We start from the raw sequence: 24,916 nt of genomic DNA on the forward strand, positions 1-24,916 counted from the left end.
ATTAGGAGTTGGCCTTTCTGGAATAGAGCTTTCCTTATGCTTACAGCAAATAACTTATGAATTTGTTTTTTTGTAAGATTGCAAAATGGAAATCCTGTAAAGGCATAATAAATATGAAGTTAGAATTTATGACAACATATTAATATTAGGGTCTTAGATGTGATACATCAACAATAAGCTCTCTGTGGCTTTGCATAAAGATAGAATCACAGAGCAGAAAGAAAACTAGAATCTTCCATTTAATGATTATTACTGAGCATCTCTGGAAAGCTGTTTCTCACCCCAGGGCATACTCTCCTCTTTGTCTTTGCCCCCAAGATAAAGAGCTTGACTTTGAGATACATTTGGGAAAGACTACAAAACACACACATCAATAGTCATTACACAATGCAGAAAATAATTATCCTAAGAGGAGAAAAAAAAAAGTGCTGTGGGTATCAGGAGGAGGAAAGGTTAGCTCCAGTCCTAGGGATTGAATTTGATGGGTGAGAAGACTTTTGAGATGGGATGGGATGGCAGTGCACTTCACCAGTAAAATGATTTGGTAGACACATTTTAAGCAAAATTTGTTGTTTAGTCACTAAATCATGTCTGACTCTCTGTGACTCCATGGACTGTAGTCTGGCAGTCTCTTCCAGGTGATAAAAAGCACAAAGATAAGAAACTTGGGAACCTTCTGGAAGAATTAGTGGTAGTGCTTTTCTAGACTATTTGGGGTTTATAGAGATGATGAAGAGTCAGACAGGATAGTGTTTTGGATCTATGCTGTATAGGGCTTTTAGTCAATCTCAAACTGTTTCCATAATATAGATTTCAGCATTATTAACAATATTATCCCAGGAACATGAGTCTGTAATCTCTTTTCATAATATAATTGAAGCATAAAAACACAAAGACAAAACAGTACAAAACTCTTAAAACTTGTGATAATTTTTAAGTACTACCTCAGGCTTTTTTTTTTTTAGGATTAAATTGTACTGTTTTTTCCATTACATTTTTTTTTTTCTGCCTCCAAGATAAATCTCTTTTTCAAATTCATTAACTGTTGTGATTGTTCCCAATAGGACTTAGTGTAATAGGTAGTTGATTTGGAGAAGGCTCAGTGTGGCTTATTGACTGAAATCAGTGCTAATTTCTAGCCTAGAATTTCTAACCAGAAATAATTGCTGAAAGAAACAAGCATAAAGCTTCAAAAATAGTTTTCAGGAGACCCTTCTATGACTAAAAATGTCAGTTGACATGTGGAAAATCCCATGAGAAACCACAAAATATTTATATCCACCTGGATGAACACCTAGTCCTGGTCACTAAGGAAACTGTTTCAATGCAGAAAATGTTTGTTTTTCCTGTCTGTGAACTTCATCAACTACATATGAAATATATGCAAGCTAGATATTTTTGCTTCAGAGAAAGTAAAAGATTGGAAAAATACCTTTAAGGCTTTGCTTGGTTTTAAACTTTTGCAAATTTTCCTTTATATAAGGTACTTTTAGCGTTGCTTGCAAGCCAGTCCATTCTTTCTTGACAGTCACCTCATGAAGCCCAAGAATACTGGGGTGGGTAGCCTATCCCTTCTCCAGCGAATCTTCCCGACCCAGGAATTGAACCAGGTTCAATTTACAGGTTCAATGTCTCCTGCATTGTAGGTGGATTCTTTACCAAATGAGCTATCAGGGAAGCCCAGAAGGAAGGAGGGAATGGAAGTTAATTCTTTCAGCAGTCTAAAGAAGTAGGTAATAATGCCATTGCATTTTGTGCTAGTTAGATCTCACCTGGACATCAGTTCTTGTTGCTGTAAGATTTCTCTTTTGTTGCTACATTTTGAAGGACCTTGACACATTTGAACTTATCAAGAAATAGTTAACAAAAAAGGATGGCAAGGTTGTATATTATGATTATGAAATTAAGTGGAGATGTTTGTCTCAGTTAAGAGAATTATATAGTTGTCTTCAAATATTTGAATGACTGGTACGTCAAACACAGACCCATTATTCCTTTGTTTTCCAGAGGGTATTTTTGGGAGAGTGATGTGACATGTTTCTTCGTGAGTTTAGAGTTCCCTACCACTCGAAGTTTTGAAGCAACCTTGAGATTTTTATTGGCAAGTTAAACTAATTGATCTTTAATTTTGGTTTGGATTTAAACTTTTATTTATGTGAAGTTCTTTACATCCTGTTATCTGAACAGACTGTTTCCTAGACTGTTTCTTGATGGTTTAGAAAAGTAGAAGTTACTAGTGTGCATTCACAACTTGAAAATTACCTCAAAGATAACAGGAATGGAACTTGGGCTTCCCCTGAATACCTGTATCTTTATTCATTTTCCTTGTCTCAAAGTTAGACCTGTCCACTTTTTTATCAGTTGAGTTCCTTAAAGACATTCCAATTAAGGAAAAATTCAGCCCAGGGAGCCAAGTTTTGAAGACAGGGAAATTACATTGTCAATGTCATTAGATTAACACTTAAATGTGGATACACTGACTATTTTCTTTTAAAGAAGGTCCTAACGAGTCTGAAGAGAAAACATTTAATTTTAGCTTCTATTTTAACAGGCAAGAAAAAAATTCTCTATAGCAGTCATTAACTCACTGCTGAGTAAGTCAGTGGCACATTAGATTAATCGAGTTCTGTATAGGCAAGCAGAGACTGTACTTTATCTCTTCTAGTTAGTGTCCTTGGGATGAGTTCAAACTACATGAAAAAAATAATTCCCCTTGACCAAAGAGAAACAGGTAGATCCACCAGAGATAGGTGAGCTCTTTTTAAGTTACACCATCCACTGTTTTTTTCCTTTCATCTTTTGAGTTTCAAAGATATTTTAATTAAGCCAGATGTGTGGATCTGTATTTTGGGAGCCTGTCATTTCAAAGCCATCATAAAATTTCTGAATTCCTCTTTACGAGTAGTGAAAAAAGAATGATATTTTACTAAAAAAGCTTCTCAAATTTCATTAATGGTATAAATGTCATGTTTGACATAACTGTAATGTAAATACTTGCTTGTGTACACACACACACACACACAAATTATGTGCCAATATTTTGTAATAAGGTAATTTTCTGTTTTCAGTAACCATTAAGTTTACTAAACATTGAAGTTTTATATTATTTAGTGTAAGGATATTATATTCAGTATACAGCCCTACATATCCCAATTGAGGTGACGGTGATGGTCAGGGAAATTTGCTCCTCCACAACTTCATTTGCTCAAGCCCATAGCTCAAGGCATTTCTTTGCCTATGTCTTGTGCTATCTGGGCATAGATCACTGCAACTTTTACTTGATCTCCATTAACAGTAAGTCAAATGCAAGGGAGTAACTTTCATCGGAAGAAGTTACAAATACAAATATAATATTGTCCAGTATTTTTAAGAAGCATGTTACTAAAGATAGGCTGACAGCATAAAAGAGGCTCCTTTTAAAAACCTTATTTACAAGAAGTTAATAATTTATATTGTGGTTAAGCTGATGGGCTCTTATTTATTTAATGAAATTATTTGCTCATTTATTTTGCTCAGAAAGCTGAGCGCTGAAGAATTGATGCTTTTGAACTGTGGTGTTAGAGAAGACTCTTGTGAGTCCCGTGGACTGCAGGGAGATCCAACCAGTCCATCCTAAAGGAGATCAGTCCTGGGTGTTCATTGGAAGGACTGACGGTGAAGCTGAAACTCCAATACTTTGGCCACCTAATGGCCAAAGTCAGTCAGTTCTTTGACTGACTCATTTGAAAAGACCCTGATGCTGGGAAAGATTGAAGTTGGGAGGAGAAGGGGATAACAGAGGATGAGGTGGTTGGATGGCATCACTGGCTCAATGGATATGAGTTTGGGTAAATTCCAGGAGTTAATGATGGACAGGGAGGCCTGGCGTGCTACAGTCCATGGGGTCACAAAGGGTCAGACACGACTGAGCGACTGAACTGAACTGAACTGATTTTTGTTTTATGGTTCTACCACCATTCAAATGGAGTCTGATCATTCACTGAAATAGTATTTCTAAGAGAAAAACCATAAATCCGTCCAAATGCCATTCACTAGTGCTGTGTGTGTGTGTTTAGTTGCTCAGTCGTGTCTGGCTCTCTACAGCCCCTGGACGATAGCCTGCCAGGCTCCTCTGTCCATGGAATTTTCCAGGCCAGAATATTGGAGAATTACCTTTCCAACCCAGGGATTGAACCCATGTCTCTTGAATCTCCTACCTTGGCAGGCAGATTCTTTACCACTTGCGCCACCTCAGAAGTCCCTTATTCAGTGGAGACTCAGTTAAATAAACCATGATTTATCCATAAAATAAAATACTACTGTCCATATTCATTGATTATATTTTCACAGAAAAGATTGTGTGATATATTAATGAAAGCAAGTTAAAGAATATCATATCATTACATAATCTGCTTTTTACTTTTATGATATAAATATTTAATCATAATTACAAGAGCTGACTCATTTGAAAAGACCCTGATGCTGGGAAAGATTGAGGGCAGGAGGAGAAGGGAACGACAGAGGATGAGACGGTTGGATGGCATCACCAACTCAATGGACGTTTGGGTAAACTCTGAGAGTTGGTGATGGACAGGGAGGCCTGGCATGCTGTGGTTCTTGGGGTTGCAAAGAGTCGGACACGACTGAGTGACTGAACTGAACTAAAATATGTATATATATATATATAATCTGATATTCCATTATTTTTACTTTAAAGTGCAGTTTATGTTGAGTTTTTAGTTGATAATTTAGATAATTTAATAAATACATTTGTATCTTATAATGCAAATCTTAACCCATTATAACAATTCTTTTTTTTTTTTTTTTTTTCCAACTCCTTAATCACAAAATCTCTTCTGACATTAACATTTTATGTGCAACCATTCTGTGGTTTCCTTAAGTGGATGCTTCTGTGAGATTTGTCCCAGTCTTGCTGACTTATACATTACTTTTTTGGTTCTTTTGGTTTTAATAGATTTACTTTTTAGATCAGCTCATTTGTCCAGAATTATAGGAGTGAATTGAGGTTGAATTGACTGGTTGCCCATACATAAATAAAGCAGAAATCCATAGAACATGAGCCTGGTGATATTAGCTTACTTCTGTCAGTTGCTGTGAAACAGAACAATATAGATGCTGTAACCATCTGAAATTCACATATGATAAGCAAGTGACCTCACCTGCATGACTTTCCTGTCACATTTTTTTTCCCACTTATTTTTATTAGTTGGAGGCTAATGACTTTACAATATTGTAGTGGTTTTTGCCATACATTGACGTGAATCAGCCATGGATTTACATGTGTTCCCCATCCCGATCCCCCCTCCCTCCTCCCTCTCCATCCCATCCCTCTGGGTCATCCCAGTGCACCAGCCCCGAGCGCTTGTCTCATGCATCCAACCTGGACTGGCGATCTGCTTCACACTGGATAATATACATGGTTTGATGCTGTTCTCTCAGATCATCCCACCCTCGCCTTCTCCCACAGAGTCCAAAAGTCTGTTCCGTACATCTGTGTCTCTTTTTCTGTTTTGCATATAGGGTTATCATTACCATCTTTCTGAATTCCATATATATGCATTAGTATACTGTATTGGTGTTTATCTTTCTGGCTTACTTCACTCTGTATAATGGGCTCCAGTTTTATCCATCTCATTAGAATTTATTCAAATGTCACATTAAATAGTATTCTTCTTTCCAGGTCTATTCCCCCCTCTCCTGTATTAAATTTTCAAACAATTATAAATTAATTTTATTGGAAGTTAATAAATGTGATCAATCATTTATATTAACTCCAGATCTGCTTTATCATTTACAAGTTTCTTCTATTGGTTCATGAATTTTCTTAGGCTACCGTAGGTTTAATTTCCGATTTGCTTTTTACATGACTCCTGGTCACTAACTGGACTTCATTTTCTCATCACTAAAACTGGATAGCTTTCCAGAAATATTTGCTTAGTAGTAATTATATGCACTGTACAAAATTAAAACATAACTGCTCCCCTCGAAAGAAGGATCATGGAAAATGCCCAGGTCAGGACCAAGACTGAAAAATACTATTGCCATTTTGATTAGAACTGGCTTTAGGTTATAATTTAAAAGCTAGTGGGAACTTTAAAGAGGCAACTAAGTCTGAAAACTGAAATAAATACTAAAGAATTGAAGGTAGTAAGATTTGTATTCAGTCTATAGTGAGATGAATTCAAATATGAGGGAGGGCACATTGAATAAAAAAAGGATATTTGAGGACAGTTGTATAGATACATGAAACATTGAATTATAGATTTTTATAATGTCAAATAACCTAGCTTAAAGATCTTTTTAGTGCTTCCTTTAAGTAGCATAATATGTCCTAATTATGTCCCCAAAGTCTATTTAATACTACCTGGGATATGAATATAGTCTACTTACTTCCTGCTACCCAGTACTCTGGGAATACTTTGGAAATTACATGTTGTTTTTTTACTCAGTAGAAAAAACATGAAACCAAAGCTTTCATTCATTCTTTGTTATTTTCCCCATTTGTACCTCTTTCTAAACTGAGAAATCACAAATGCATTGCTAATTGCTGTTAAGATGATTTTCACTATATAAGTAGCTTATAAAACTCATGTGAGCTCTATTACTAGTTAACTTTAGAGAGTGAATTTGGTGTTTCTGTTTTAATGAATCTATTAAATTAATAATTTGTAGTTCGGTGCTTTTTAATTTAAAATCACAAATTTGTATTTTCATGAGATGATCAAATGGTTATTAGAGCATTGTATTTTCAATTATTATTCCTTTTCTCTCCTGCCCCAAGAAAGAAAATCTGATTTATATGACTATATTTAATAATACAGCTATTACATATAATTACATGTAACTTTGGGACTTCCCAGGTGGCGCTAGTGGTGAAGAACCTGCCTGCCAATGCAGGAGACAATAAGAGGCTCTGGTTCGATCCCTAGGTCAGGAAATCCTTTGGAGGAGGGCATGGCAACTCACTCCAGCATTCTTGCTTGGAGAATCCCCATGGACAGAGGAGCCTGACGGGCTCCATTGGGTCACAAAGATTTGGACTTGAATGAAGTGAATGAGCACTCACGCATGCATGTATAACTTTATCTAACTAAAATATAGATGACATTTAAGGCGTTGTCTTTGGTAAGTGTACTAAGGTTACATAATGAAGTAGCTAAATTTTATTGAGTAACACAGAAGACCGAATTAAGTATTTATTCATATTTTCTTTCTTTCTTTTGACAAATATTTGAGCCTTGCTGTGTTATAGGTACTAGTCTAAAAACTGTAGTCATAAGAATGAGCAAAAGAGGCACATCCTCGCCCTCATGAAACTCCTAGTCTAATGGCAGAGACTAGTAAACATGTAACCACGTGTGTAGATAATTATATTTTATGTATTGCACATTATTAACTGTGTTCAAATAAATGCCATCCTTAAAATCTAGCACAAGAATCAAATTTCATGTAGAAGACTGAGGGAATAGAGAAAACTTTGTAATTCTCTAAACATTTTCTATGCAGTGTCTACTGCTCTTCACTGTGGCCCAATTATTCTGCAGTTCTCAGGGTGGGGAATTGACCACATAGTATGCTGTCTGAAGTCTTTGGCCAGGAGAGATTAACACTTCTCTTCATACTTTAACAAAGAAGGAGTTGGTACTAACAGCTTTTAAGTCCTGAGGCACGTCCTCATTGGGCCATTGGCCAAAAGCAAGCAAATCAACAAACAATAAAACAAAGATTTTATAAACCAAAACCTCCCTCTAAATACTTCTCTGAATACTTCCAGAGGCAGCTCCACAACTTACTTAAATGACTGAATTCACAAATTTTAAATGGTAGTTTACTCTACTTTGCCTTAGTAATCACACCCACACACACATACACACACACATTTATAGCATTTAACATCTGGGCAGGCATGAATAATCTTGCATACATAACATCATTGTTACTTTTGCATCACTGCAATTGAATAAAAACATTCTAAGATGTTGTGAAAGTACAAAAATACATATTTCTTGTTGCTTTGCTCATGGAAATAGTGGATTACATGGATAATTCTATATTTGCAAAGCATGTTCGGTGCATAATTAACTAGTTTTATAGTATAGCAGACAAAATGATCCATAAATCAATATGAACTGAGTAACATGTCATTGTAAAATAAATTATCATTGCTAAGAAGTATATTTTATGTATTTCATAATGAGCTTTTCCAATTTGATGGTGAGCCGTGCTGTGTATATAATTGTTTTAAATGGGTAGAATTTCCATGTTTTGAAAGTGTACTTAAAACACCCGAGGATAAGACAAAACAACAGCAACCAAAAAAAACAAAAAAACAGCAACAAAAGCAGGAGATATAAGAATTGTTGAGACCACATAGAAATTAGAGCCTGTCCAATGAAGAAGTATGTATGTTTTAATAGCACATGTATATGAAGGCAATACACGGCTCAGTGGGTTCTTATTGTACTTGACAGTTGATCCTATGAGCAAAGGAGAAAGGGAAGGGGAAGGGAAGAAAAAACGGTAGAATGCATTCTTCTTTGATCAAGCACCAGCTCAGTTCGTGAACATGTTCACTGCCAGACGACACTGAAAAGTTTGTGACCAACTTTGAAATTAGAGAAATAGATTCATTGTATCAAACTGTGGTGGTAAACTCCATGGAAAAATAAAAATGTGCAGAAAGCCCACCTGTCCTCTGAAGTACAGTCCTGAACTGTACTGAATCCCAGTCTTATCTCCCTCAGTTCAGTTCAGTTCCGTTCCGTTGCTCAGTCATATCCGACTCTTTGCGACCCCATGGACTGCAGCATGCCAGGCCTCCCTGTCCATCACCAACTCCCCAAGTTTACTCAAACTCATGTCCATCCAGTCGGTGATGCCATCCAACCATCTCATCCTCTGTAGTCCCCTTTTCCTCCCGCCTTCAATCTTTTCCAGCATCAGGGTCTTTTCAAATGAGTCAGCTCTTTGTATCAGGTGGCCAAAATATTGGAGTCTCAGCTTCAACATCAGTCCTTCCAATGAATATTCAGGACTGATTTCCTTTAGGAAGGACTGGTTGGATCTCCTTGCAGTCTGAGGGACTCTGGAGTCTTCTCCAACACTACAGTTTAAAAGCATCAATTATTCGGTGCTCAGCTTTCTTTACAGTCCAACTCTCACATCCATGCATGACTACTGGAAAAATCATAGCCTTGACTAGACAGAGCTTTGTTGCCTCCTTCAGAGACAATTCACTTCTTAGGCATTCAAATATCTTTTGAATGGGAACAGCAAAACTATGTACCATTGCAGTAGAGTGCTATTACTTGCAAGTACGAGAAAGCTCAACTAGAACTAGATAAACAATAAAGTGCTAGCATTTTTCCTCAGAGCTAGGAGTCTAGAGTGAGATCAAGGTATGATTCAATGGCTCAGTAATATCATCAGTAATCTGATTTCCTTTTGTTTATCTACTTAGTCTTTGAGAATTGGCTTCTTTCTAAAGCCAGCTTCCATCTTGGTTGCAAGATGTCTGTCAACTTGCTTCTGGGGTCATAGACTTGCTTATCTGTATCTAAAGAGGTGAGAGAGAGAGGGTTATTAGCAGACACTTTCTCAGAAGGAAGTAAATTCCAAGAGCTTCTTCTTGCCCAAACACAAATCTGTCCTCACCTATTAACTGTCCCCAAAAGGATCATATACTTACCTAGACCAATAACTGTGGGTAGGAAAAGGGAAAATATTTACTTTGTTCTGAGATACAGACTTTCTTTCTAAATTTGAATGGCGAGTCATCACCCCCAAAGCACTGATAGTGAGAAAGCCAAATAAACCTGAACACATTACAAGAGAAAGTATTGAAAGCTGCTGAACAACCACAGTGTACAGTGAAGAGTGTTTTCTGCAAGCCTGCTAATTTACTTCTGCACTTCCAACAACTGAGCTCATTGCTCTGTAGCAAACTTTATGGGTAGAGCCATAATTCTCAAACTTAGTGTTCATAACAGGCACGTGATAAGCTTTTTAAAAAATGCCAAAACCTGGGCTATTAGCCAGAATTCAAATCCAAACACCCAAATGTCAAATCCTCTAGGACATTTTAACAAAACCCCAGGCGATTCTGTTATGGGCAATGAGAGGACCACACTGGGGTCAGTTCAGTTCAGTTCAGTCGCTCAGTTGTGTCTGACTCTACAACCCCATGGACTGCAGCATGCCAGGCCTCCCTGTCCATCACCAAATCCTGGAGTTAACTCAAACTCATGTCCATTGAGTCAGTGATGCCATCCAACCATCTCATCCCCTTCTCCTCCTGCCTTCAATCTTTCCCAGCATCAGGGGCTTTTCAATTGAGTCAGTTCTTCACATCAGTTGGCCAAAGCATTGGTGTTTCAGCTTCAGTATCAGTCCTTACAATTCAGGACTGATGTCCTTTAGGATGAATTGGTTGGATCTCCTTGCAGTCCAAGGGACTCTCAAGAGTCTTCTCCAACACCACAGTTCAAAAGCATCAGTTCTTCAGTGCTCACCTTTCTTTATAGCCCAACTCTCACATCCATACCTGACTACTGGAAAAACTAAAACTTTGACTAGACGGACCTTTGTTTGTAAAGCAATGTCTCTCTGCTTTTTAATATGCTATCTAGGTCGGTCATGACTTTTCTTGCAAGGAGAAAGTGTCTTTTAATTTCATGGCTGCAATCACCATCTGCAGTGATTTTGGAGCCCAAAAAATAAAGTCAGTCACTGTTTCCACTGTTTCTTTCTCCTTCTATTTGCAATGAAGCAATGGGACCAGATGCCATGATCTTAGTTTTCTGAATGTTGAGCTTTAAGCCAACTTTTTCACTCTCCTCTTTCACTTTCATCAAGAGGCTCTTTAGTTCTTTGCTTTCTGCCGTAAGAGTGGTATCATCTGCATATCTGAGGTTATTGATATTTCTCCCGGCAACCTTGATTCCAGCTTGTACTTCATCCAGCCCAGCGTTTCTCATGATGTACTCTGCATATAAGTTAAATAAGCAGGGTGACAATATACAGCCTTGATGTACTTCTTTTCCTATTTGGACCCAGTCTCTTGTTCCGTGTCTAGTTCTAACTGTTGCTTCCTGACCTGTATACAGCTTCTCAGGAGGCAGGTCATGTGATCTGGTATTCCCATCTCTTTAAGAATTTTCCGGAGTTTGTTGTGGTCCACACACTGTGTTAGCTTCTCTATATTAAATATATACATTTACTCTATGTTTTCCTACTATTACCATAATTTCAGTACATCCATCTATAATGTGACCAGGGAGAACAAATACAGAGTTTTTAATTTTTATTTTTCTTGGTGCATGTGTTTTCAATTTCCAGGATTAGAGGAACTTGCATGTGACAAAAACATGTGTGTTTGTGTATATTTGACTTGCTGATTCATGAATTCCAAGAAGCAAATAGAAAAAGTAAGGACTCATTGGATAACATGACATTACTTCTGTGATCCTTAATTTCACTTAAATGTCACTAAATAGACCACCTATGTCCATTTAGAGTTTTGGTTGTACTCCTGGGGCTCTTGCTGCCACCTGTTTATAGTTCACAGTGCTTTGTTTGGTAAGGAGTTAGTCTACAAAGCCATCTTTGCCAGCGATAACTGAAATAGTGAATTAATACCAATCCTAACCCATATGTGACTTTGTGAGTATATAGGTTGTTTTAATAATATGCATATTGGTTAATAGTATGAATATAGTTAGCAGTATGAATATAGTTACATTTGCATGTTATGAGAAACCACAACTATGGAGGTGTTTTGTGGAAATACAATTGTATGCAGACTTGTGTACCTGCTGATTCTAACGTTGTTAATTTGTTACAAACCTTTCAGGTATTATAGTCTCAAGTGTAGGTTAGTGCTCTGCTTGCCCCAGAGGCTTTGCTTTTAAGACTAATTGCTATTACTTCTGTAAGTTTAGAATTGTCTTTACTTCTGTACTTGCTAGTTCTTTCCTAAAATTTCTTGCTTCTCCTTATATAATGAAGAAGTAAAATCTTAGTACTTCTGATCTCCTTTCTTAGGCATTACAGGCTTAGGATGTTTTGTTTAACCACCTAGGCAGACTCTAAGCTGTCTTTGCCTGTCCCTGGATTATAAGGGACTTGAAAAAGTTTCTAAGACAGCACTTCATTTCTTAAAGATATTTCTCTTGCAGTCCTTATATCCAGTTTTTGTTTTTTCCCTTAGGCTAAGACCAAGGAATGTTATCATGGTTATAACCAATCTTTATTTCTTGATTCCTTCTCCTGTTTACTTTTCTATTTTAGTGGATACTGAATGAGCATTTTGTGGGAAAGTAAGGCATAGTGGAAAAAGTGGTTTTCAAATTCAAATTGAAATTGACCTTAGACAAATTGTTCTGTCACTAGGAACCTCTGTCTCTTCATCTATCAAATAAGAGTATATTTCATCTCCTTGTTTCTTTTATAAATTCAGTTCACACATACAAAGTGACCTGCTATAAATTTTTTTTGGTTGTTGTTCCTTTTGAATCTCCAGACTTTTACTAACAATGACCCGTAAAAGTCAACACTTCTTTAAGCCCCTGTGGTATTTTCCTAAAAGGGAATTCCTGGAAGCTACTGAAGGTTTTCCTCTTTGAACATGTTGTGATGTATTTGGGACATGATAAAGCAGCAAAGAGCTTTTAAAAATTTATGTTCTCTACACCAAGCGTGCCAAGTGTGTTTGCACTCTTGATTTTTCTTTTTCTGTTTTTTTTTTTTTTTTTGGTGCCAAGGAGACAAGCCAAACAGTGTGAGAGGAAAATATTGTCAGGACACAAAGTAAGCTTGTCTAATGCGTACTCTGTGCAGATGTAACCCTAACGGGAAAGAGTGGAGAACTCTGCCTAGTTACACAGTGGTGCCTTGACGAATGAATCACCTGGGAACAAAGGTCTTTTATAAGCAATTCAGCTGAGTAAATTTTTATTTTAAAACTTCATAAATCCAATGAAGTAGTATTGGCTAGAGTCATATAATTCAACAGTAGTATTCTGATTAAGTTGCACTTGTGCACAGAGCAGAAATATCTTCTCACAGAGCATGTCTGTTAGTGTAAAGGTGAAACGTGAATTCTAGGCAAAATCGTGAAGCTGTTTCACTCTTGCACTCTGGTAGCTCCATCCCCCACAAACACAGTGGATTATTACCCTTGGAGTTGTGCTGTTCTCAAAAATGTCTCCCTTTTAAAAAGCAAATCAAAATGATTAACAATTTGAGTTATAGCTCCAATATAATCATAACATTATAATGATATTACCTAGTCCTATCTCAATTCTGGCTCCAAATTACTACCATTGAAAGAGACTCTGGCTTAATTGGTTTGAAATGGGGCCCAGAGTTGGGCCTTCTTGTGTAGATGTGGAGTTATGAACCACTGCTTTATCAGAAAGTTGTTTTCACAATGTGATCTCTCCTTTTGTAATATCCACGCTTATCCATGTATGAGTGGTAGAACACTTGTGTCAGAATCACTTGGGATCAACCTTTAAATTGCAGGATCTTGTGGTTTCACCACAGAACAACCACTACTGAATCTTGAAGTGTGTGATACACATTAGTTGAGTGTATTTGAGTGTGAATGTGATGGGGCAAGAGAAAGATTGAATCTCTCTGTTTAATCAACACTGAGTGGTTCTAAGTTACTCTAAGGTTTAATAATTCCTTTTTTTAATATAACTTCTACCTCATGAAGGAAAAGTTTTGACAGTCAACAGTACCTCTTAATTCCTCTTTGCTAATAGAAAATTTCCATGAAGTGGTGATGGTTGTGGTATTCATATGTAACATATAATTTATACTTTAAACAATATTATTTATAATATAATTTGCACTCAGACCAAAAAAAAATCAACCTTGTTTGCAAAAGGACAGAAAATTCAAATTTAAACAACTGAGTGTTCTTTTCTAATGATTATTTTAAAGTATGGGAGTACTTAACTGTTAATTTAAAATGTGCATGCATTTATCTAATTATCTAATGACAACTTTTTAATGTATACACAAAATTTCAAGTCAGACTTTTAGTTATTATTTAGAAATGTGAAATATATTCACTCTCAATTTCTCTCTCTTTCTCCCCTTCTCTCTCCCTCTCACCTCACTCCCACATCTCCTTTTTTCCCCCTCCTTTCCTCGTTCTCTATCATAGCATCAGATGAAGAAGAGCCAACTTCAGCAGGTAACGTTTCTATGCTATAAAAATTATTCCTATTTAAGACCTTTAATAGAGATGTATTTGTTCAGGATTCAACCAGAAACCTGGCACAGTTTAACATACTTTATTTCTTGAATCCATTATGCTGTCCCAGACTAAATGACATTGTTATGAGTTTAAAGTAAAAAGAGAAAATAACTAAAAATGAGCTGTCACAGAGGAAATCATAACACAGAACACATCAGTATGAAAGAATAAGGAAAATTGGAATATTAAAACATTGAGAAATGTGCCAATAAGTAATAAAATGGGGAGAAAAACTGAAATGATAAAATGCAGAAAAATAATAAAATGAGGAGACTGAAAGGAAAAACAGGAAAGGGGTAAAACATACTTTCAGAAATATGACTTGCCATGATAGAATATTGCATTATAACATATCTGACTGATATTGAACATGATATTCATATAAGTTTAAGGATAAAAATCATGTTGTTGCCTCAAATACTCACTTTAAGAAAATAATTTCTGTAGTTATAACTTAATGATACCAACACTTGGCATCATGATTTTGCTCCTCATTTGTCTGATCAGCATTTATCAAGTAAAGGCTGAGATGTGAACTAAAATCAGTGAGGAATGCCAATGGTACATTTATAAGAAGAAAGTCAGCACCACAGCCAATCCGGTTAGCAAGTAATAAAAGGCCAGGGCTAGCAGACAGCAACATCAGGAAAAACAGATGAAGTCTTAAGGTGGAGGGGTCAGAGGTTGGTTGGAAGAGAAAGATCAGACCTTTGCACCAGAGTCTGTCTTAGGCAGTTTAAGGGAGTTAGGCCTGAGAGAGATGAGCAAGAAATGCTTACTGAAACTAATGGACAAAAATGGGACTTGACTATAGAAAATGTGAAATGTAGCCCTGTTATTTGGAGCTTGGATACAAGATAGGGTCTTTTCAATTCAGAGACCTAACTTATTTCAGTTGGTGGGAGACTTCTTGATTTCTACCTTCTTCTAAAACTGGATAGGGATTTTTACCTGTAAAAGTAGTTCAGAAGGTCAAAATTCAGTGAAAGAAAGTAAAATAGACATCTTACAAATATCTTTGGTAAACTTCAAAAGTACCACTTTGTATTATGCTCATTATCATTGTCATGAAATGGGATCACAGAATAAAGTAAATTCTCAATTAATGTTTCATTTTCATAATATTGCTAGATAGTTTGTAACCTCATTTGGATAAGAACTCTCTATAATTTTCTCCTACTCTAGTCAGTATTATATAGCCTATTTTTAGGAGCAACCCAATCATATGACTCAGTAGCAGACTTATGTGTTGTTATGAGTTTCCACTGCCTGGTTTCTGAATTTTTTGCCGTAACTTGAGGCTTCAGTGTTGACAGGCTTGGTCAAAGACTATTTCTCAGCCTCAGTTGAATTTTTTCTTTCTGTGAGTACCAGTCCGTGTGAGCCCATGCTTTCTAATCCAGTCTCATTCCTCTAGTATTCTTATACCCCATTCCTTGTTATGTTGCCTGCTAAGCAATTTTGGTGACTTTGCAAAAGAATTATTATTTTTGCATGATGAAGATTAATTGTAACTTAATGTAAATAATATTTAAAATATAAATATTTCTTGCTATAATTTTTCTTGTTTTAAATTAATTTAATACTTTCTCTGCTTATTAAGAAATTCTTTTGTAAATGCAACTGAATACTTCCCCCGCCCAAATATTTAACTTGAGAGTGATCTGAACAGCATAGACTTTAAATTATGCTTTAAAAATATTTTTTTCAGATATGACCAGATTTTTTGTGTGATTTTAGCATAGACAATTAGAATAGAGCAAATGTATTCTTAAGTAATATCTTAAATAATTTCACTTGCATATTACATTAAGAAGATTTGCATTTAATAAAGCAGACATTCCTTCTACATTAAACTGCCACTGGGAACCAAATGTTATTCCTTTAATTTTATCAAAATATATAATAAAAATATAATTGTGTAGTTCTATTAAAACTTTTGATGAGGTTGATGAGGTATTATGAGGTTTGTAAAGGCCTGATTACAGAGACTATGAATAATTGTGGAAAGTGGATTGTGACTGTTTAGTCCTTTGTTGCTACTACTTACCCCTAATTTTTTCAATAATTTTATAATTAAATATTTGTTATTCTATTCATATGTATATTTTATCAAAATACGTCTTTAAAAATATTATGCATAATATATATAATAGATTATTAATATTCTCTGTTTTTGCTTTCATCTCCTGCCACCAACAGTTTATCTAGAATGATCTTTTCTAGATTCAGACTTCCTTAATTTATCCTTTGTGATCCTTCTTTGTCTTTCTTTCCTGTTATTTCTTCATTCTATTTAAATTATCAGTGAAACCTAGTCATTTGTTTGACCCAGTAATTGTACCTATATTAAACTTTTATATGTCCCCATATGATATCTTTATCAGTTTCACATTCTTCCTTCAGATTCACAGTATAATTGGACAGTGACTTTTTAAAATACATACTTTAGTTTCTTTAAATTAAATAATTCAGATATTTCTAGTAGGAGATCTGCTACTCCTCAAAGTTCAACAGTAGAAGAAATAATAAAGTAAATGGAGGTGTTTATTGCTGCCAGAGCATCACAGGTTCCTGATCACTAGATGTTAAAATATGAATTATAAGTTAAAATTATTATTTTAAAAATATGTATATGGTTTATCTAAATATACAGGTGCCTAGTGAACTGTGACTGAATGATACTATTTATTAAATATTTGCAAAAAAGAGATTTATGTAATAAATCTAAGTTATTATTACCCCCAAAGTACATAGAACTGATTAATTATAATTCAATAATCATGACAAGTTCTCATTGTCCAGAATATATTTTACAGAAATAATAGATTTCTGTCTGGACTAACAGATAGTATAAAAAAATAAAGACATTATAACTCTGAGAAAATTAATGAGATATTTGAGAATGTGTTACTTGTGTTGTAATTCTACAAAATGATCTGGGCTTTTTTCTTTACAATAGAGCATATTTTGTTTGCCTTATAGTTAGTATTATTATGACTGCCAGCTTTGAAACAGACAACTGATCCTCCCACTCTCTCCCCATATACTTCTATTTACAATATTTTTATGTATCACTGTTTCTTTAGTCTTTTTTCAAATATGCCTAATTTCTCTTATTTGAACCTCTAAATTGTCATGCAAAAAGCAAGTGCGTAGTAACAGCTTTTTTGTGTGTGTTGAGTTATAGAGGGGATGCAAAAAAAAAAAATGTCACATCTGCATTACTCCTCATGGGGATGTATCCCCATATTGAATACGGAGCATCCACTTGTTCATTATTTTTATCTCCAAATGTTCTGATGGGATGCATTAGCCCAGAGCAACCTATTTGTAGCATCTGAGTTACTAGGGCAGTTTCACCTAACACCTGTTTCTGTAACTACCAGAAGTTTCCTTTTATTTATCTTAGTTGAATCTTATGTTCAGGTATTTAAACATCTTATCATTGAGTATAAAAACACAAATGAACTATACAAGAAATTCTGTCAAACTAGGTTATATCCCAAGATCTAATTATAAACTAATGAGATTCATATTTTGGAGCAACCATAACAGATACTGTACCTCCAAATGACTCATATTAAGAGGTGATATATGTACTCCAATTATATTGCTGTTCCTCAAATAATTCTGGTAACTCTCTCAAAATTTTCTTCAGCTATTGCAATATCAGTTATTCACTTTTAGTGTCAGAACTGTGTTGCTCTATTCACCACATAGTGGTCTGAAAAATAGGCCTTCAAAACAAACATGTGCAAATATTAAGAGTGTGTGTGTATGTAAGTGTAAAATACAGATCAGTTTATAGCTTTAATAACACTCTTTAATAAAGTTAAGTCAGTGGATGCTTCTCCCATGTTGCACAAATCCAATTTTCATTTATCTTTTATTAAATGTCATAATGAGAGACTTGATAAATTGATTACACTAATGCTTTTGTCTGTGTCTTTTAAGAAGAAATTAAGACATTTACATTAGAAAATTAACTGCTACAAATGAACTAATCTATGTAAATGTAATTTATTAACTATAAGGTCTATCAAATTCAGCTTGCTGTCATATAAATGTCTTCATTTCTCTTTGTTTTGACTTAGAAACTATTATTTTACCTCTCTAGAAATACCATTTATTCATCAAGTTAATTCTTGTTGTTCAGTCATACACTCATGTCTAACTCTTTGCAACCCCATGGATGACAGCACACCAGGGTTCCCTGTCCTTCACCATCTCCCAGAGCTTGCTCAAACTCACTCCACTGAGTCGGTGATGCCATCCAGCCATCTCGTCCTCTGTCATCCCCTTCTCCTCCTTCTTTGAATCTTTCTCAGCATCAGGGTCTTCTCTAATGAGTCAGCACTTCATTTAAGGTGGCCACAGTATTGAAGCTTCAGCCTCAGCATCAGTCTCTCCAATGAATATTCAGGACTGATCTCCTTTAGGATTGACTGTTTTGATCTCCTTGCAGTCCAAGGGACTCTCAAGAGTCTTTTCCAACACAACAGTTCCAAAACCTCAATTCTTTGATGCTCAGCCTTGTTTATGATCCAGATCTCACATCCGTACAAGACTATGGAAAAAACCATGGCTTTGACTATGCAGACCTTTGTGGGCAAAGTAATGTCTCTGCTTTTTAATATGCTGTTAGGTTTGTCATAGCTTTTATTCGTGGGAGCTAATGTATTTTAATTTCATAGCTTCATTTACAATCTGCAATGATTTTGAAGACCCAAAATATAAAGTCTGTCATTGTTTCCATGGTTTCCCCATCTATTTACCATGAAGTGATGGAACCAGAGAATTGATGCTTCTGTACTGTGGTGTTGGAGAAGACTCTTGAGAGTCCCTTGGACTGCAAGGAGATCCAACCAGTCCATCCTAAAGGAGATCAGTCCTGGGTGTTCATTGGAAGGATTGATGTTGAAGCTGAAACTCCAATACTTTGGCCACCTGATGCGATGAACTGACTCATTTGAAAAGACCCTGATGCTGGGAAAGATTTGAAGGCAGGAGGAGAAGGGGATGACAGAGGATGAGATGGTTGGATGGCATCACCGACTCAATGGACATGAGTTTGAGTAAAGTCCAGGATTTGGTGATGGACAGGAGGCCTGGCATGCTGCAGTCCATGGGGTCACAAAGAGTCGGACATGACTGAGTGACTGGACTGACCTGAACTGAACTGATGGGACCGGATGCCATGATTTTTTTGTTGGTTTGAATGTTGTTTTAAGCCCGCTTTTTCACTCTCCTCTTTCACCTTCATCAAGAGGCTCTTTTTTTTTTTTTTTCTTTCTCCTGTAAGGGTGGTGTTATCTGCATATCTGGGTTATTGATATTTCTCCCAGCAATCTTGATTCCAGTTTGTGCTTTATCCAGCCTGACATTTTGCATGATGTACTCTGCATGTAGGTTAAACAAGCAGGGTTACAATATACAGCCTTGGTGTATTTCTTTCCCAATTTTGAACCAGTTCATTGTTTCATGTCTGGTTCTAACTGTTACTTCTTAACCTGCATACAGGTTTATCAGGAGGCAGGTAAAGTGACCTGGTATTCCCATCTCTAAAAATTTTCCAGTTTGTTGTGATCAACAAAGTCAAAGGCCTTAACAGCATCAGTGAAACATAAGTAGATGTTTTTCTGGAATTGTCTTGCTCTTTCAATGAGCTGACGGATATTGGCAATTTTATTTCTCATTCCTCTGCCTTTTCTAAGTCCAGGTTGGACATCTTGAAGTTTCTGTTCATGTACTGTTATAGCCTAGCTTGGAGAATTTTGCACATTTCTTTGCTAGCGTGTGAAATGAGTGCAATTGTGCGGTAGTTTGAACATTCTTTGGTATTGCCCTTCTTTGTGATTGGAATGAAAACTGACCTTTTCCAGTCCTGTGGTCACTGCTGAGTTTTCCACATTTTGCTGGCATATCGAATGCAGCGTTTAACAGCATCCTCTTTTAGGATTTGAAGTAGCTCAACTGGAATTTCATCATATCCAGTAGCATCTAGTGATGCTGCTTAAGGCCCACTTGACTTTGCACTCCAAGATGTCTGGCTTTAGGTGAATGATCACACCATCATGTTTATCTGTGTCACTAAGATTTTTTTGTATAGTTCTTCTGTGTATTCTTACTACCTCTTCTCAATAGTTAATTAAATCATTATAAAAATTAAGACTGGAAATGGAAAATATTACTGGTTGGGATCAATCAGTCAGAAAATGACACAGTTGAGATCTTGTAGCTGTATGAAAAATCAGTTGCTCAAATTAATCAAACTGCCAGTTAGTTTTTTTATTCATAACAACTCAAAAGTAAAACTTGATTTTTTTTTCTTTTTTTATTCTTCTGTTGCCTAAGGGAATATTTTTAATTGTTTTAATTGTCATATGTCAGTTTTTTAATATCAAAGAAAAAGACTGAGTTTTGAATATATAAAATAACTATGCTGAATTAGCTCATATAATAAAAATATTAGAAGAAAATGGAATTTTCAGATGAATGTAAAAGGAAAATCTTTTTAAAAATCAGCTTTATTAAAATACTACACTGTAAATGCCATAATGTTCTTCATATATTTATAAAGTTAACATTTCATCATTTACTTAAATGTACATCTGTATTTGTGGCCTATTAACATCTGATTCCAAATGGTAGAAATTATTGCCTGGATACAATACTTTATAATACACTTCTTGTGACCTTTCTGATGCCCATCAGAGGTGCAGGCAGTGGTAATTCAGCACACCAGAGCTTCATCATTGTTACTAGTTCCTTCTAAATCTTTTAATATGTTTAATCTTTAAATGATCATTTTGGCCACTGAGGAAGTACAGTGCTACATGCTCAGATGTTTAGCCATGACCAATTCTTTGTGACCCCAAGGACTGTAGCCATCCAGGCTCATTTGTCCATGAGATTCTCCAGGCAAAAACTGGAGAGGGTTGGCATTTCCTCCTCCAGGGGATCTTCCCGGTCCAGGGATCGAACCCACGTCTCCTAGATCTCCTGCATTGGCGGGAAAATTCCTTACCACTGAGCCACCTTAGCAGTAATAAAGATTCAATATAGTTTTATATTCAGTTCAGTTCAGTTCAGTCGCTCAGTCATGTCCGACTCTTTGCAACCCCATGAACCACAGCACACCAGGCCTCCCTGCCCATCACCAACTCCCGGAGTCCACCCAAACTCATGTCCATTGAGTCGGTGATGCCATCCAACCATCTCATCCTCTGTCGTCCCCTTCTCCTCCTGCCCTCATTCTTTCCCAGCATCAGGGTCTTTTCAAATGAGTTAGCTCTCTGCATCAAGTGGCCAAAGTATTGGAGTTTCAGCTTCAACATCAGTCCCTCCAATGAACACCCAGGACTGATCTCCTTTAGGATGAACTGGTTGGATCTCCTTGTAGTCCAAGGGATTCTCAAGAGTCTTCTCCAACACCACAGTTCAAAGGCATCAGTTCTTCGGCACTCAGCTTTCTTTATAGTCCAATTCTCACATCCATACATGACTACTGGATAAACCATAGCCTTGCCTAGACGGACCTTTTTTGACAAAGTAATGTCTCTGCTTTTTAATATGCTGTCTAGGTTGGTCATAACTTTCCTTCCAAGGAGTAAGCATCTTTTAATTTCATATCTGCAGTCACCATCCTTAGTAATTTTGGAGCCCAGAAAAATAAAGTCAGCCACTGTTTGCACATCTATTTGCCATGAAGTGATGGGACTGCATTCCATGATCTTGGTTTTCTGAATGTTGAGCTTTAAGCCAACTTTTTCAGTCTCCTCTTTCACTTTCATCAAGAGGCTCTTTAGTCCTTCTTCACTTTCTGTCATAAGGGTGGTGTCATCTGCATATCCGAGGTTATTGATATTAAATGTATATTCTAGTTTTGTAAGCAAACTTTATATACATATAGTTTAAAACAAACACACACACACACATATATATATGTATACATGAAAATGAAAGTCGCTCAGTCGTGTCTCTTTGCAACCACATGGACTATATAATCCATGGAATTCTCTAGGCCAGAGTACTGGAGTGGGTAGCCTTTCCCTTCTGGGGATCTTCCCAACCCAGGGATCGAACCCAAGTCTCCTGCATTGCAAACGGATTTTTATATATATATATATGTGTGTGTGTGTGTGTGTGTGTGTGTGTGTGTGTGTGTATGAAGCTAACCACAGGACACAGTGATTAGGTAGTTTTCTCTAATTTTTGAAATGCTCAATTTTAGTCTAACAAAAGCATTACTTTTACTTCTGTTTATGGTGGACTTTCTGATTTTCTTAATTGTGCTGCAGATTGTTGTAGATCTCTTTTCTGTTTTCTTGTAGCATTTAATTCTCCATGGCAGACTATGCTCAATTATTCTACAATTTATGCATTTTAAAAAGAGTCATATCTTCCCATATTATTCTCTAATGAATAAGAGTTGCTTTTTAATTTTGATCTTAGCACTGTATTTCCTTGGAGGTCTACAGTAAAGTTTCACATCCTCATTTTTGTTTCCCTTTACATTTGTTACACATTTTCTCCTTTTTTATACAGGCATACCTATTTTCCCTCTAGTGCATAAAGGAAAATTACTAATTATTTTATCAAGTATATCCTTTGTTCACAAGTACATACTAAGTAGGCTTATGGGCCTTCCTGGTGACTCAGACTGTAAAGAATCTGCCTGCAATGCAGGAGACCCAGGTTCATTCCCTGGGTCAATAAGATCCCCTGGAGCAGTGAATGGCTTAAATATTAAAAACTAAAATGTTTTTTGCTGCAATCTTTAAAGAATAGCAAGAAGTCATTATTTGTAGATTCTCAGTGGAATAGGAAAGAAGTAATTGCTTCTAAAAATTTAGCTTTGGTCAATTCACTAAGACAGTGGTGAAAAGACCAAATAGTGCTTGCTTCTCTTTTTAATTAAAAAAAAAGGATTTTTTTTTGATAAAAACTTGATAGTGGTGTTAAATTGTGAGAAAAATAGTTATTTAAATTTCTATTATATGTAGATAGTATTTATCTTATTTTATATTTGATATTTTATTAAGGTAAACAAAAATAGTAATAAAGATATATCAGTGGAAAGGAAAAGTGGATCAGTCAGTGCTCTCTGGAGAAGCAGAATCAAAAGGATATATAATATATATAAGTATATAAAGTAGATTTATATTAAGGAGTTGGCTCCTGTGATTGTGGGGCTGTCAAGTTTGCAATCTATAATGCGGGCCAACTGAAGACTCTACAGGATTTCTGTTTGTCTTCAGGAAAAGTTTTTCTTCACAGAGAAATCTGTTTTTGCTGTTAAGGCCTTGAGCTAATTTGTTGAAGCCTACTCATATTATGGAGGTTATTCTGCTTTAGTTAAAGCCAACTGATTGTAGATGTTAATGACATTGACAAAATACTTTGACAATAATATCTAGGTTAGTGTTTGACCAAGCAGCTGGGTGCCCCAGTCTAGCCCAAGTTGACAGACAACATTTAACCATCACCAAAAATGAGTAAAAGTTATATAAACACAAAATATTTTAATTTTCAACCTATGTGCTTCAGGAAAATAGACCAATACATGTTGTCCCACTATCTGTGTACACTTAAGACTTCAAGCCTTATTTAATTTCTAGTCTTCCTTGCTATGACTGTATTTATCTTTAAGGCCATCTCCAGTTGTCCTTGTCCTTTTTTGTTGTTGTCCAAAGTTTCACCTCAAAGTTTATTACAAATAGAGCATTGAAGAAGTATTAATTTAATATTCCAGGAATTTGTTGGCTCAGGATGGCGCTGAATTTTCCTGTTCATGATGGGCAGGGTAAAACCTGTGGACATAAAGGCCTAAGCCTATGCCTTTAGGTGTTTTTTATCTTCAGACATATAGCTATCTTCTTAAAGATTTGCTATAAGGATAGAATATGGTGCATTAAAGAGTTACTATATGATGTCTACCCTATAATAAGCACAGGGATTCTAAGCTGTTGTTTTTACATTCATTATAATCAGTGTTATTTCCCATATTTTTGTTGTTATTTTGATTATGATTATTTGTCAGACAATGTGCTGAGTGTTTTATGCACAATATTTAATTTTCACAATAAAGGAATACAGCTAATTAAATTACATATTCCTGTTTAAATACATGTTTTTGTATATATATGTATAGATATATATTCCTATTAAAGGGGAAAGCACTGAATTAATTTTAAAGTCTAAAGAAATATGTCCAAGGTTACACAGTAAACAACTGACAAAGGGAGGCTTCAATTCAGGTTTCTCTGGAGAAACTTATGCTTAGTCTATTGCAGCAAACCGCCTTTTATTCACTTAGAAATAGCTGCCTCCTACCTATGAAGTATTTCCTTTTATAGGTTTCATTTTCATTGTCTATAAAATGCATTAATAAAAGGCTTGCTGTAAGGATCACATATACCATTTCTTTCAGCTGTGAAAGTAATAGTTATTCGAGTTTTTTTTTTTTTTTTGTCATGCATATATAAGGCTAGCCAGAAAGTTCATTTGGGTTTTCTATACCATCTTACAGAAAACCCGAATGAACTATATTATAAAGCTGTACCTAATAATGTGCAAAATTTGCCTATTATTTTAAATGATAATCTGATTACCTTAGTCATTTATGGACCTTGTAGACATTTT

The 24,916-nt window shown here is 35.8% G+C and overlaps 1 protein-coding gene across 2 annotated transcripts in view; it reads left to right on the top strand.

The window, feature by feature from the left end:
* Positions 1–24,916, top strand: part of EDIL3 (EGF like repeats and discoidin domains 3) — a 541,530-nt gene that overhangs the window by 142,053 nt on the left and 374,561 nt on the right. Inside the window, exon 3 of one of the 2 annotated variants that reach the window (XM_043464715.1) lies at positions 14,177–14,206. The exons of the other annotated variant lie outside the window; for it this stretch is intronic. Within the exon in view, the coding sequence (XP_043320650.1) occupies positions 14,177–14,206 (30 nt within the window). The remainder of the gene's footprint in view (positions 1–14,176; positions 14,207–24,916) is intronic. 2 annotated transcript variants of the gene reach the window in all.

Source organism: Cervus canadensis, chromosome 4, assembly GCF_019320065.1.
Source record: "Cervus canadensis isolate Bull #8, Minnesota chromosome 4, ASM1932006v1, whole genome shotgun sequence".
Classification (NCBI taxonomy): Eukaryota; Metazoa; Chordata; class Mammalia; order Artiodactyla; family Cervidae; genus Cervus; species Cervus canadensis.